Genomic DNA, 13,841 nt, shown 5'->3' on the forward strand with positions numbered 1-13,841 from the left:
AATTATATAATTTTAAATTTTCTGATAAATATTTTTATTAAAATATCTATAAATAAATTTATGAATAATTATGAAACAATATTTTATATATTTTGCATGTTAACATTAAGTAATAAAAAATGATTAAAAAAATAAGAATAACGAATGAAGTAGTAGTCAGTAGACGTCGCATTGCTGTTTGGTTACGATCTCTCAATCATAAAAATATAATACAACACTAAAAAACGGGAGACACGTCCGGCTGCAGAAGAGTACATTAAAAATCACTCTCAAGATGCTCAAAATGGCTGAACATGAAAAATAGACATGCGATTCATAGCAATTGGCCGTATTTATTTGTATTTGAAATATAAGCTTCTTTGGTCGTCAAAAAGAGGGGGAAGAAAAGACATGCAGGGTGAGACGGGGATGAAAATTAAGCAATATAATAAAATTTTAATTATGATTATTTATAGTGACAGGTTAAATTGGAATTATAATATTATATCATGTAAGTTTTGTTTCATGGTAGTGAATATATTGATTAGCTATATTTTATAGTAACACTACAAGAAAACGCGAATCTGCCAACCAAATTTACCAACGGAATCGTTTTGGTTGCAGTTTCCCAACGGAATGCTGACTGATTAGTAGGCAGGCCACGGTCAAACACTCAACAACGGAATACCAACCGTTCCCCAACCAATAATTAACAACGGAAGATTCCGTTGGGAAATGTTGGCGCCAAAATCACCCGCTGCTCGGCAATGACAGAATTACTTACGAATTGCCAACGAAAATTTTAGCAACGGAATACCAACGGAGTTTTTACGGATTACCAACGGATATTCTGTTGGTAATGTGGTAGTACATTCGTCATTAATTCATTTGGTAATTCCGTTGCTAATCGGTCAGTAAATGGGGGTGACTTTTACAAAATAGAGGCGTTGGTAATTCGTTGGTATTTTAGATCGGTCACCTTTTCTTACCGTTGGGAATCGGTTGGTAAAATAGATCGGTCAACTCGATATCCGTTGGTAAACCGTTGGTATCTTGAACATATTTAATACATTGGCAGACAGTTGGTACTATTATTCAGTCACTTTTTCATCCGTTGGCAATCGGTTGGTAAACTAGATCGGTCAGCTCAACTTCCGTTGGTAAACCGTCGGTAAAGATCAACGGTCATTTTTCCGTTGGTAATCCGTCAGTATCCAAAACATATTAAATAATATATTGGCAGACAGATGATAATTTAACTCAGTCACCTTTTTAACCGTTGGCAATCGGTTGGTAAAGGAGATCGGTCAACTCGATATCCGTTGGTAAACCGTTGGTAAGGTACAGCTGTCATATTTTCCGTTGGTAATCCGTCAGTATTCAAACATATTAAAAAGATTGACAGACAGTTTCTTCTTTCTTTCTACGTTTTCTAAACTTATATCCTCTCATTTTCTCTCCTCATAGCAACTGAAAATAGCTAAAATCATCTCAATTTTTCCCATTTGGATCGAAGCTATTTACAAGAAGGTTAGTTATTCTTCATGTACATTCTAATATTTATTCGTTATTATAATATAAATTATTTATGTTGATAATCTTTTAGTGTTGTGAAGAATTAAAACAATATTCATGTTTGATAGTATTTTATAAAAAATTTATAATTGACCATGTATATATGTGTTGATAATGTGATAGTCTAATTAGTGGTTAATTAGATATAATTTTTAGCAATTATGCACTACATTATGTGTAATAAGATTTAACAAATACATAAATCTAAACATGATGTTTGAAAACAATATAGTTCTAGTTATATTAACATGTGTTAGTTATTGATTTGGAAGAATCATTTATATTGACTTGATATATTTCACTAAATAAATTTTAGTTAAAATATTGTTGTTACTGAATTTTTATGTAGGTGGTCTTGAAACATGAATAATAACCGATCTTGGATGTACGAAAGGACGGATGAGAGTGGTTTCTTGAATTCTCTATTTATTTCTGGAGTGGAAGAATTCATGAATCATGTTATATCTCAGCCAACGTCTATGAATGGTACGAGTATACAATGTCCGTGCACAAAGTGTAAGAATCGGAAATTTTGGAATTCAGATATCGTGAAGCTACATTTGTTGAAGAATGGATTTGTGAGAGATTATTATATATGGAGTCGACACGGAGAGTCATACATTTTTAATGGGAACGAAGACCAATCTTCAGCAAACTATTCAAATGTTGCACGTGGCACAGATGGGAACAATTTAATGTACAATATGGTGATTGATGCAGGCGGTCCTAGTTTTGATCCACATCGTTCAGAAGAGATGCCGAACGCAGAAGCACAAAATATATACAACATGCTAAATTCTTCGGAACGAGAGCTATATGATGGTTGTGAAACATCACAGTTGGCTGCCATGGCTCAAATGTTGAGTCTGAAATCTGATCATCACTGGTCGGAGGCATGCTATGATCAGACATCACAATTCATCAAAGGCATCTTGCCTAAAGATAATACATTTCTCGATAGTTTCTATGGAACAAAGAAACATATGGAAGGACTGGGCCTACCTTCCATTCATATCGATTGTTGTGTTAATGGGTGCATGATATATTGGAACGAAGACATTGACATGGAGTCATGCAAATTTTGTTCTAAACCGAGATATAAGATCAGAGTTAACAGATCTACAAGAGAGAGAAAGAAAGTGGTTGTTCAAAGGATGATATATTTTCCATTGGCCCCGAGATTACAAAGGTTATATGCCTCACCGACGACTGCAGCTCATATGAGATGGCATGCTGATCATTACAAAGAAGATGGTGTAATGCATCATTGTTCAGATTCAGAGGAGTGGAGGCAATTTGATAGAGCACATCCATTATTTTCCTCGGAGGTCAGAAATGTGAGACTTGGACTTTCTGCTGACGGATTTCAGCCATTTGGTAGTTCAGGCAAGCAATATTCTTCTTGGCCAATTATAGTGACTCCATATAATTTACCCCCCTGGATGTGTTCAAAAGAAGAGTACATGTTTCTATCCATACTTGTGCCTGGCCCGAGGAATCCAAAGCAGAAGATAGATGTTTTTCTTCAGCCATTGATTTCCGAGTTAAAAATGTTATGGGAGGTTGGTGTTGAGACATGGGATACTTCCTTAAAGCAGAATTTTCAAATGCGAGCTGCATTGATGTGGACTATAAGTGATTTTCCTGCTTATTCAATGTTATCAGGATGGAAAACTGCTGGTCATTTAGCTTGTCCTCATTGTGCTCATGAACATGATGCTTATAATCTCAAACATGGAGGAAAGCCAACATGGTTCGATAATCATCGGAAGTTTTTGCCTGCAAATCATCCATTTCGAAAGAATAAAAACTGGTTTACCAAGGGGAAGGTCGTGTCTGAATTTCCTCCACCTATTCGGACAGGTGAAGATGTCTTACAAGAAATTGAGTCACTTGGTTTGATGAAAATTACTGAATTGGGAAGTGAAGAGCATAATGCCAAAATCATCAAAACTTATAATTGTGGATGGAAAAAACGAAGTATCTTTTGGGATTTGCCATATTGGAGGACATTATCAATTAGACATAACCTTGATGTTATGCACATTGAGAAAAATGTGTTTGAAAATATTTTCAACACTATTATGGCCATCGAAGGTAAAACCAAAGATAATGCTAAAGCAAGAGCTGATATTGCACTTCTTTGTCGGAGGCCTGAGTTAGCAATTGATGAGTCGACACGAAAATATCCAAAAGCTTGTTACAGCTTAGATAAAAAGGGTAAAGAAGCAGTGTGTAAGTGGTTACAAGATCTTAAATTTCCGGATGGATATGTGTCGAATATGGGGCGTTGCATCGACATGAAAAAATACAAGTTATTTGGGATGAAAAGTCACGATTGTCATGTGTTTATGCAAAGACTTATGCCAATTGCTTTTCGAGAATTTCTTCCTAATAATGTTTGGGAGGCTGTAACAGAGTTGAGCCTTTTTTTCAAAGATCTAACTTCAGCCACTTTGAAGGTTAGCGATATGTGCAGACTTGAAGAACAGATTCCAGTGATACTTTGCAAATTGGAACGCATATTTCCACCAGCTTTATTTGACTCAATGGAACATCTTTTGGTGCATTTACCATACGAGGCACGTATAGCAGGTCCTGTACAGTATCGTTGGATGTACCCCTTTGAACGGTTCTTACGTCACTTAAAGAATAACATAAAAAATAAAGCTCGGGTAGAAGGTTCCATGTGTAACGCTTACTTAGTGGAAGAAGCTTCAACATTTTGTTCACATTATTTTGAACAACATGTTCAAACAAAACATAGAAAAGTTCCTCGAAATGATTCTAGTGGAGGTGGAGAAAACTTTGAGGGGAATTTTTCTATATTTTCTCATCCTGGACGAGCATCTGGTTGTGCTAATGTTCGTTATCTTGATGATCGGGAGTACATGGCAGCCCACAATTATGTCTTGTTAAATTGTCCCGAGGTTGCGCCATATACCGAGTACGTGTTGTTTTTCCTAAAAAATATATATATGTCCATGTTCAATATTTTTTTATTAATATTGTTCAAGTGTGTCAAATCAGGATTTTTATAAATATGGTGCGGGAGAACAATCAAAGTATAACTGATGCTGAGATTGACAAATGCTTAGAGAGTGATTTTGCTTTGTGGTTTAAACAATATGTAAGTGATTTTGCTATGTGTTATATGTATGTATATATGTATGTATATTCTTATTATCTTTAATACTATTTGCAGGCACAAAATCCATCATTGGTTCCAAATGAAATTGTTCGAGACATTGCTTCAGGACCTCTTCGCTCAGTTAGATCTGTACCTATTTTTTATGTAAATGGGTACAAGTTTCATACGCGAAAATATGGGGCAAACAGATCCACATTCAACAGCGGAGTATGCATTAAAGGATCAAACTACAGTGAGACATCTAATGATTATTTTGGAATCATAGATGAGATTTTAATCCTTGAGTATCCTCGTCTTCCGATAAAGAAAACAACATTGTTTAAGTGCGAGTGGTTTGATCCTACACCAAGTGTAGGAACAAGAGTTCATCTCCGCTTTAAAATGGTTGAAGTGAATCGGAAAAAAAAATTGAGCGTCTACGAACCATTTATCTTGGCAAGTCAAGCCATGCAAGTCTATTTTTGTAATTATCCAAGTCTTAGGCGAGACAAGATGGACTGGTTGGTTGTATGCAAAATTAAGGCTCGTCCACTTGTTGAATTGTCACAAGCATCTCAATCACACCAAGAGCCATATCAAGATGAAACACCGGAAAACTTAAATAGGATCGATATAAGAGATATTCCGACACATCTAAATGATAATGAAGGCATTTTAGATTTAGATGACGGTGAAGGATCACCGGAAGAAGAGATTGAGCTTGATTCGGATTCGGAAGAAGGAAGATCTTCACAAAGTGATGATATTCATAATTATGGCTCTGATAGCAATAATTCTTCTAATTAGGTATGTAGTTTATTAATTTTTTAAATTTTAAAAATAATTTATTTGCACTAATATAAATTTACATGTACTGATTATTGCAAGACCGCCAAACCAAATAAAAGAGCGGCCTGTTTGAGCAAGACCAAAAATAAGGGCGGCACATTGTGAAAAGAGGAACATAAAAGCGGGTTAGGGTTACTGTGAAGCTCTCATTCTCTCTCAAACGACAATCTATCAAGCGGCAAAATCTTCAGGTGTCTTGTTCTCACTGCTTCTGTGTCTTCTGTATATTAGTCACAGGGTTAATTGCTAGGATTCATAGGATTTAGGATGATTTAGGTATTATCGATTTAGAGTTCATTGCTAGTCGATTTAGGGGTAGTTCTAATTTCTGTTTCAGCATGTTATCACTCTTGGAATGCTTAATTAGTCGATTTAAAGTTAAATCTCTGATTTGATTGCTCTCTGTAAATTTTCTGTGCGTCATGTGTGCATTTTATGACTTCTGATTCTTTAACTTTTAAAGACCAGTGAGCTTCATACCAGTGATTGCTCTGATTTGGCTGCTTTAGTTCTTTAGTTTTTGTTCATTGTTTTCAAACCCTAAAGTTGTAATCTTGATTTTACCTAAAGGGTTGTGGGTTTTTGTTAGATTGTTGGAATCTGGTATTACCTTGTTAAGTTTTGTTGAATTTCACCTTTTTGTATCAGATAAAATTAAGATTAAAATTTGGTAAAGGGAAGCTGCAGCTTTTTAAAGTTTGGATGTCATGGTTTTAACTAGTAGCCTGAAATCTGAATTGAAGCAACATAGTCAATTGTTTACTGTACTTATTACGTCCGAGTGGGATGTCATGCTATTTGATTGGACTATTTAGCTAGTTGAATATGACCTGTAACTAGCAATTTAGCCAGTTGTGTTTATATGACAGTCAACTAGAAATTATAAATACTCACCCCTGTCCAATGTTTGAACCCTCAGTGTTCTATTCTCAGGGATGAGTACACGAAGAATTCGACTATCAAGTAGCTCCAATCCAAGGAACTCGACAGAAAACACACCAGTTGGATCACAACAATCAGAGCGACAACACACACCTGCACAATCACAGCCTAACACCCCAAATGTTTCTACAGCATCCGCAAATGAATCTGCAAATGAATCTGCAGATGAAGGTTGGGTAGTTGGCTCTATGCATAACGATGGGCGTTTAAGGATCGAAGTAATTAGTGGATTGTAAGTAGCATTCTCTCATTATTGATCATTTTTATCGGCAGCCAATTAATAGATTGTATAATATTGTTTAAATGATATTATCAGGTTGGAGCCTTCGGGTGCATGCTCACGAGCAATCACAGACTCTATATCCGAGAGGCAGGATCCCACTGGATTTAACTGGAAGGTAGTGTCGAAGGAGGTTAAAGATTTTTATTTCGAGGAGTTTAAGGTAAATATCTCATTTATTTCGTGTCAAATATTTTGATATTACATAGATAATATTACATAATATTATCTTAATTACTTTAGAATTGTGAGAAGATGAGTCATGAACGAGTGATTGTGTATTTTATTTGATTGGGAATATACAACTTAGCTTTATCTTGCTTGGAGTCTATTTTATTTGATTGAGGCTCTGCCTCTTGTGATCTAGAAGTTGAGCCAATTCTTGTGGCTCCTTAATAGAAACATAACTAGCCTTGCAAATTTGCTATATATATTCGTCACTCTGCATGCTAATTAACTATAAACATAGGCATTATTATTACTCTGAATGGGCTGTATTAGCCCTGTACTATGCATTTGCTGGTAAAAATATCAACATGTTATTTCAGTCAGTGGTCAAGAAAAATAATCGACGTAATCCCTATGATCGCTAAGTAAACTACAGAGTTAGATTAATTTGCGGAAGGTCTGGGAAACCAAGTTCTGAGTAATAGAAATATAAAACTATCAAACAATATCAGTCAAATCACTTGTTTAAGTGCAAGATGGCTTTGTTTACACCGGGGCAGATCATGTTGATGATCCAAATAATATTATTATTTTTTGCAGAAATCTTTTGTTTGGAGACAAGAAGACAAACAAATATACAAAGCATGGGTAAAAAAAGCAAGAAATCGATATTCCAACTTTTGTAGTGATGCTCGGAAAAAATGGGAAGCTGGTGAAGTGGACAATAGAGTAGCCATGCATGTATGGCTACCTTGGGTTGAGTTTTGGAAAACTCCAGATTTCCAGACTAAATCAAAAACTCAAAAGAAAAATCGTCGTGGTGGGACGGACCACTACCCTCCAACTCACACAGGTGGTTCAGCATCCTTAAGAACTCATGCTGCTGTTCTGGTAAGAGCTTGAACTTAACTAATCTAATTTATTTTGTTATTCTTTATTGATTGTTTGGTTTTGGTTTAATGCTTTTTATTGTAATGACTATTATATGGACAGCCTGTGATAGAGGATAATCGACTAAGATAATTTTGTTTGAAATTCATATGATTTAATTATTCTGAATGAAGTAATATACCATGCGGTTTTGAAATCCATTGAGGCTCTGGTTCTTCCTTGAGTACATGTTTATCTATTTTGCACTAATTATCTTTGCGCGTTCGTCAGAAAGAATGATTAGCCTGAATTTATCAAACATTTCCGCTGCAAATAGATAAACACTGAGCTATTAGGAATAATCAAGTTTAATACTACTATATTACAGAACATGTAATTGTTTGTTGTGCTAGGCTGTGGTGCACGGGCAAATGTATAAATGCCAATTATACTATTTACAACTTGTTGAAAGCAGCTTGATAGTGATTTTGGCAGGATAACAAATGAGATTCACTTGGCCTTTAGAATCTTAGAATTTTTATTGTCAAATGATTATTATGAACATTTTGTTTTAATTTTTATATGGAATAACATTGTAGAGAACCTTTAAAAGATCGCACTCCTGTTGTTGCAGTGTACTTAAATTAATATATGGATATCTGAAAAATATGAACAGAAAACTGGCAGATAATAGTTTTCTGGTGAAGTAATATATACTGTAATGAGCTTTGTTGCTGGCTTGGCTTGGAATTTACCTGTGATCAGAAATGCAGGACATACTAGTATGTGTTTTTTTAACTTGTAAATTAAATTTAATTTCAGGCGGAGACTAATGGTAAAGATCCAACTCCGGCCGATGTGTATTTGCTTACACATACTAAGAAACGTGACAAAAAGACCTTTGTTACTAAGAAAGCGGAAGCAGTATATGTAAGTAGTATTCCGAAATATTGCAATTGCGAGTGCTGTAGGAGTTTTAATATTTTTATTGTCGTTATTGTTGCACAAAAATTAATTGGTATGATGTGTTTTCATTATTTTACAGAATAAGGTTATTGAAATTCGTGAGGAACGCTCTAAACCTATTGAAGGTTCTGATGAACCTCAGATTGTTGATGAAGACGAAATATTCTTGGAGGCAGTTGGAGGGCTGGACAAAAGAAATAGAATATATGGCTTGGGTTCTTTGCAAAGCGTCATATATGGGCCAGAAAGCAAGAGCAGTACATCCACTTCCCGTTACAGTGGCTCTAACTTCAATAAAGAATATGAGCTAATGCAGGTTGAGCTCCAAGAAATGAAGGAACAGGTAAAGGAGTTACAGGAGACGAGAGATAAGGAACTTGAAGATATGAGAAACCAAATGGAAGAGATGAAGAGCCAACTTGCTTTGGTATTTAAAAATCAGAACACAAGTTAGGCAAGTTCATCAGTACAAAAGACAATAGCAAGCTCCTGCTTTTATATATTCTGCTATATATTTTGTACCAACTTAATGAATGGTATTTGTGAATATTTGGATACTTGTGATCAGGTACTTTATTTCTAATCAAAGTTAGTCTTTCTTTTGATTCTACAAGTATTTGTTAATAATATAATGTAGTGTATAATGTAGTATTAGCTAAAAAAACTATATGTATCCAAAAAAAGTTATTGCTTAATTTTCCCAATCATTTCACTAATAAAAAATGTATTATAAAATATTAATTTTTAACATTCCCTACGAATTTGCAACCAAATATAAAAGCAAAACATGTAAATTTTTCCGTTGGTAAATTACCAAGTTACCAACCAAAAGATGGTTGCTAGTTGTGGTTGCAATATTAGCAACAGAGTAGAATCCGTTGGCAATCTGTTGGCAAATTACCAACGGAAATTCTGTTGGCAAATTAGCAACCGAAAATCCGTTGGCATATTGGGCATCTCAGCAAAGTCAACACACCAATTTTCCGTTGATAATCCGTTGCAAAAGTACCAACGGAAAGTATATTTCCGTTGGTAATAGTTTACCAACCATGATTTTACTAACAGTTTATTCCGTTGGTAATTCCGTTGGTACCTCGTTTTAGCAACGGGAATTTGTGTTTACCAACGGAAAATTCCGTTGGGAATCCCGCGTTTTCTTGTAGTGTAAGCTATTATAATTTCAGGTCTATAAATGAAATATATTATCTTATATTTGTGCTCTTGAACAGATATAATCATTCGGGTTTGACTAAAATTATAGATAAGAAAAGATAACGTTGAATTATGAAATTTTGAAGAGATTTTATATATTTTAATTTTATATGTCAATTAAAGTTTAACTAATAATTTTACATGATTAGAATTGCTCTAACATATAATAATGGATTTACAATCATTCCTAATAATTTTATTTTTTTGATATAATCATTTATCTTTTTTATTTTCCAATACTATGTTGATCTGTAATTTACTACAAAAGTATACTATTCACAGAAATATATTATAATAATTATAATTTTTGTTTCTAAAGAAATTTATTATTTAAAAAATCAAAAACAATTACAGTTTTAGAAAAATATATATTATTTAACCCATAAAAACCTGTTATTTGCTGACAGTGAGGTCGTTTGACTGTACTTAAAAAAAGTGACTTATTGCTTAAAGTGAAGAAGTGGATTATAAGTGAAAAATTGGTTTGGGCTTATAACTTCTTAAAAGTATTTGGAAACCCGTGGCTTATAAGTTACAAAGAAGCTTGAAATAAAAAAAAAACTAGGTTTTCTAGCTTATTTTTCTAACTTCTCAAACACCGTTTTAAATACTTTTATTTGTTAGCCAAACGTTCCAAAAAAAACTAAAACTTACTTCTTTTATAAATAAGTCATAAGAAAAAATTGGAAATATAGAGTATAAGATTGTTGGAGGACGGAGATCACTCGCATGCTTGGATCTCCCAATAAATAAGCCGGCCCTACTTTCTCAACGGTTTTTTTAGCAGGACCATCTAACTATTGCGTCTACGAACACGGAAAATAGTATTGTATCCACGTAAATGCTCTCACCGTCATTTGATTAACGATTTCATCCCTACACGTATTTACATGCAAAATATAGGCCATAAACATTTTTTCATAAATATTTTTGTAGATACGAATAATTCATATTCATAAATGTACGGGCCAATTGGTTGAGTTTAGGTATTTTATAAATTTCAGTCACCTGGATTCCATTTTAGTTTGTTCCCATCAACTTGGATAATTGAATAGTATAGGTCCCTCACAATAAATTTAAGTCCCTAGAAATGATGTGACGTAATTAATTATGTTTAAAAACCAGAGCTTATTAAAAAAGTTTCGACAAAAACTGCATCGCTGAACAGAAGTGCTTTGAAATTCAAACGAATATTCAGATTTCCGACAAGTAAATAAACAAAAATAATTTTTAATTGGTACTCTCTCTGTCCAAATTTATTTGTATTATTTGATTTTTATGATCGAATTGACTGAACTATATTGAAATTTACATATATAAAATAATTAGAAAAAAAATGAAAAATGTATTAATAGAATCTACATTTATTCAATTTTATATTATATTTTTCGATTTTCAAAATTATATAAAAATAGTTAATAATTACTAAATCAAATATTAATCAATTTGATCACAAAAAATAGTTCATACTCTCGATAAACTAATGAATTCAGTAAAGTATCCCAAGACTGTTACTTTATAGAGGTTAAAGTGGCTAAATTTGACAATAGTTTCTATTTTAGCTTCACTAAATATATATACCTTTTAATATTATGATGATAACAATATATAGTTTATTAAAAAAGTTGCAGAAGTACCGAGAAGCAAGATTCAACGATTACTTTTTGTTTCCTAAATAGTGCCAGAAAAAAATATTACATCTATTAAGGAAACAAAAAGTAATTAGAGATTCAAACACTCTTACGTGTCATCAGAAATAAATCATCGGAAAATGCTAGAGACCCCAAAAAATTGTCCCAAATAATTTTCCCAAATGATGTGTCCAAATCTGATTGGCTGAATTCACTCCCATAATAATGAGACCCCCTGCAGATTCATCAATCATCCAATCATAACTAGCCACTTGTTTGCCACATCATTTGGTAAAGATTTTTGGGAATTTTTTTTGGGGTCTCTTGCATTGCCCTAAATCATCTATTACAAATCAGAGATCCGAGAAGCAGTCGAAAGCTAGCTTCTCATTCAAAACACTCCTGCATGTCATTAGAAATAAACGGCGTTCGACATAACGGACTTGTCAACTGCTCCTCATCCATCCAACGGTCCACACCCTACCGATAAAATATGTGCTGGCAATTCATCGGCCTTCGTGTTTCCTCGCTGCCAGAGAACTCATGCAAGCAGAAAGCAAATACAACATCAGGGAGATGGTAAATTGGTAATATTAATGTTATACGCAAAAATCACCATGAAGACCCGGCCCATAAAAGAAGACCATGATGGGCTCAAGAATGGACAAGCCCAAGCTAGCCATGTCAGTTAGAAGAGACCACTTTGATGAACTTTATGAAATGCAGAGGAGTTCGTGACTTGAGAGAAAAAGAGAGAACATATTGTATTGATTATACTACTACTAGTTACATGTATGTACAGGACGAGTGCTTTATATACAGAACCTGAACCACTAATCTTGTAACTAACTACCAGACTCTCTAACTAACTCTGCTGAGTAGGAGCCAGCCTGTACATGACAGCTCATGACAGCTGGATAATATATATATACAAAATGTATAATTACGTAATATCACCAACACCCCCCCTCAAGTTGGAGGGAGCTGGAAGCACACCCAACTTGCAGAGAATGTCATGATGTTGAGTTCCAGGAAGCGGTTTAGTTAACACGTCTGCAAGCTGTTGTTTGGTAGGAACATAAGAAAGAGATATAAGACCAGCACTGAGTTTTTCTCGGACAAAGTGGCAATCCAGATCGATGTGTTTGGTTCTTTCGTGGAATACAGGATTTTTGGCGATGTATATCGCTGCTTGGCTATCACATTTGACAGGAATTGGAGTAATATTAGGTACTTCTAGCTCAGAGAGAAGGCGAGATAACCATGCAAGCTCAGAAGTGATTCGTCTGAGAGAACGGTATTCAGCTTCTGCTGAAGACAAAGATACAGTATGTTGTTTCTTTGATTTCCAAGAAATCAAACTATCACCCATCATAACGACAAAACCACTAATAGATTTTCGTGTGTGTGGACATGCTGCCCAGTCAGCATCACAATATGCTTGTAAGTTGTAGTTAGGGGAAGAATTAAAAAATAATCCTTGCCCTGGATTTAACTTGAGGTATCTTAGGACGTGAATGGCAGCATCCCAGTGTGGTTGTCGAGGAGCAGACATAAACTGGCATAAATGTTGAACAGCAAACGAAATATCTGGTCGAGTATTAGTGAGAAAATTTAATTTTCCAACCAGTCTTCGATATGCAGAAAAATCAGAGAGAGGAGCTCCTTTATCAGGTAGCAGTTTCTGAGTGGAATCAAGTGGACTAACCACAGGTGAAAGATGTTGACAATCAAAGTCAGCAAGAAGTTCAGATGTGAACTTGTTCTGAGATACAGTCATGCCTGCAGAAGTTTGATTAAACTCCAAACCAAGAAAATAGTGTAAAGATCCCAAGTCCTTGATTTTGAAGGATTCATGTAAAAAGGCTTTGACAGAATTGATTTCAGATATGTCATTCCCAACAACCAGGATATCGTCCACATAAACCGCAAGAAACACTATGGAAGATCCATTTTTCTTGTAAAACAAAGAATAGTCATTCTTAGAATAAGAATATCCTCGAGTGAGCAATGCACAACACAGTTTGTAATTCCAGTTTCGAGATGCTTGCCTTAAACCGTATAGAGATTTAATGAGCTTACAAACTAGTGTGGCATCAGGTAAGTCAAGACCAGGAGGAGCTTTCATATAGACATCCTCAAAAAGATCGCCATGCAAGAAGGCGTTATTAACATCTAACTGGAACATATGCCAGCCTTTCTTGACAGCTATTGCAACTAAGCTTCTGATCGTTGTCAT

The 13,841-nt window shown here is 34.7% G+C and overlaps 2 protein-coding genes across 3 annotated transcripts; both read left to right on the forward strand.

The window, feature by feature from the left end:
• Positions 1-1,393: 1,393 nt before the first annotated feature.
• On the forward strand, positions 1,394-5,712 carry LOC108196387 (uncharacterized). The gene is made up of 5 exons (XM_017363651.2): positions 1,394-1,509; positions 1,904-4,501; positions 4,585-4,684; positions 4,760-5,491; positions 5,573-5,712. Exons 2-4 carry the CDS (start codon positions 1,917-1,919, stop codon positions 5,489-5,491), a joined length of 3,417 nt encoding a protein of 1,138 aa, XP_017219140.2. The 5' UTR covers positions 1,394-1,509; positions 1,904-1,916; the 3' UTR covers positions 5,573-5,712.
• On the forward strand, positions 5,510-9,372 carry LOC108196389 (uncharacterized). Of its 2 annotated transcripts, none has more exons than XM_017363654.2 (6): positions 5,510-5,724; positions 6,453-6,707; positions 6,792-6,918; positions 7,524-7,814; positions 8,616-8,723; positions 8,839-9,372. In XM_017363654.2, exons 2-6 carry the CDS (start codon positions 6,469-6,471, stop codon positions 9,211-9,213), a joined length of 1,140 nt encoding a protein of 379 aa, XP_017219143.1. In that variant the 5' UTR covers positions 5,510-5,724; positions 6,453-6,468; the 3' UTR covers positions 9,214-9,372. The 2 variants fall into 2 exon arrangements, with proteins under 2 accessions (XP_017219143.1, XP_017219142.1); XM_017363653.2 differs by having other exon boundaries at positions 6,467-6,707.
• Positions 9,373-13,841: the final 4,469 nt, after the last annotated feature.

This window comes from Daucus carota, chromosome 1 (assembly GCF_001625215.2).
Source record: "Daucus carota subsp. sativus chromosome 1, DH1 v3.0, whole genome shotgun sequence".
Lineage (NCBI taxonomy): Eukaryota > Viridiplantae > Streptophyta > Magnoliopsida > Apiales > Apiaceae > Daucus > Daucus carota.

Excerpts from the sequence above, each read along its gene's own strand:
- LOC108196387 (XM_017363651.2), top strand. The coding sequence starts at position 1,917 with ATGAATAATAACCGATCTTGGATGTACGAAAGGACGGATGAGAGTGGT. Across the intron at positions 4,502-4,584 it reads GAGGTTGCGCCATATACCGA|GATTTTTATAAATATGGTGC; the intron begins GTACGTGTTGTT and ends GTGTCAAATCAG. Across the intron at positions 4,685-4,759 it reads CTTTGTGGTTTAAACAATAT|GCACAAAATCCATCATTGGT; the intron begins GTAAGTGATTTT and ends TACTATTTGCAG.
- LOC108196389 (XM_017363654.2), top strand. The coding sequence starts at position 6,469 with ATGAGTACACGAAGAATTCGACTATCAAGTAGCTCCAATCCAAGGAAC. Across the intron at positions 6,919-7,523 it reads TTTATTTCGAGGAGTTTAAG|AAATCTTTTGTTTGGAGACA; the intron begins GTAAATATCTCA and ends TATTTTTTGCAG. Across the intron at positions 8,724-8,838 it reads AGAAAGCGGAAGCAGTATAT|AATAAGGTTATTGAAATTCG; the intron begins GTAAGTAGTATT and ends ATTATTTTACAG.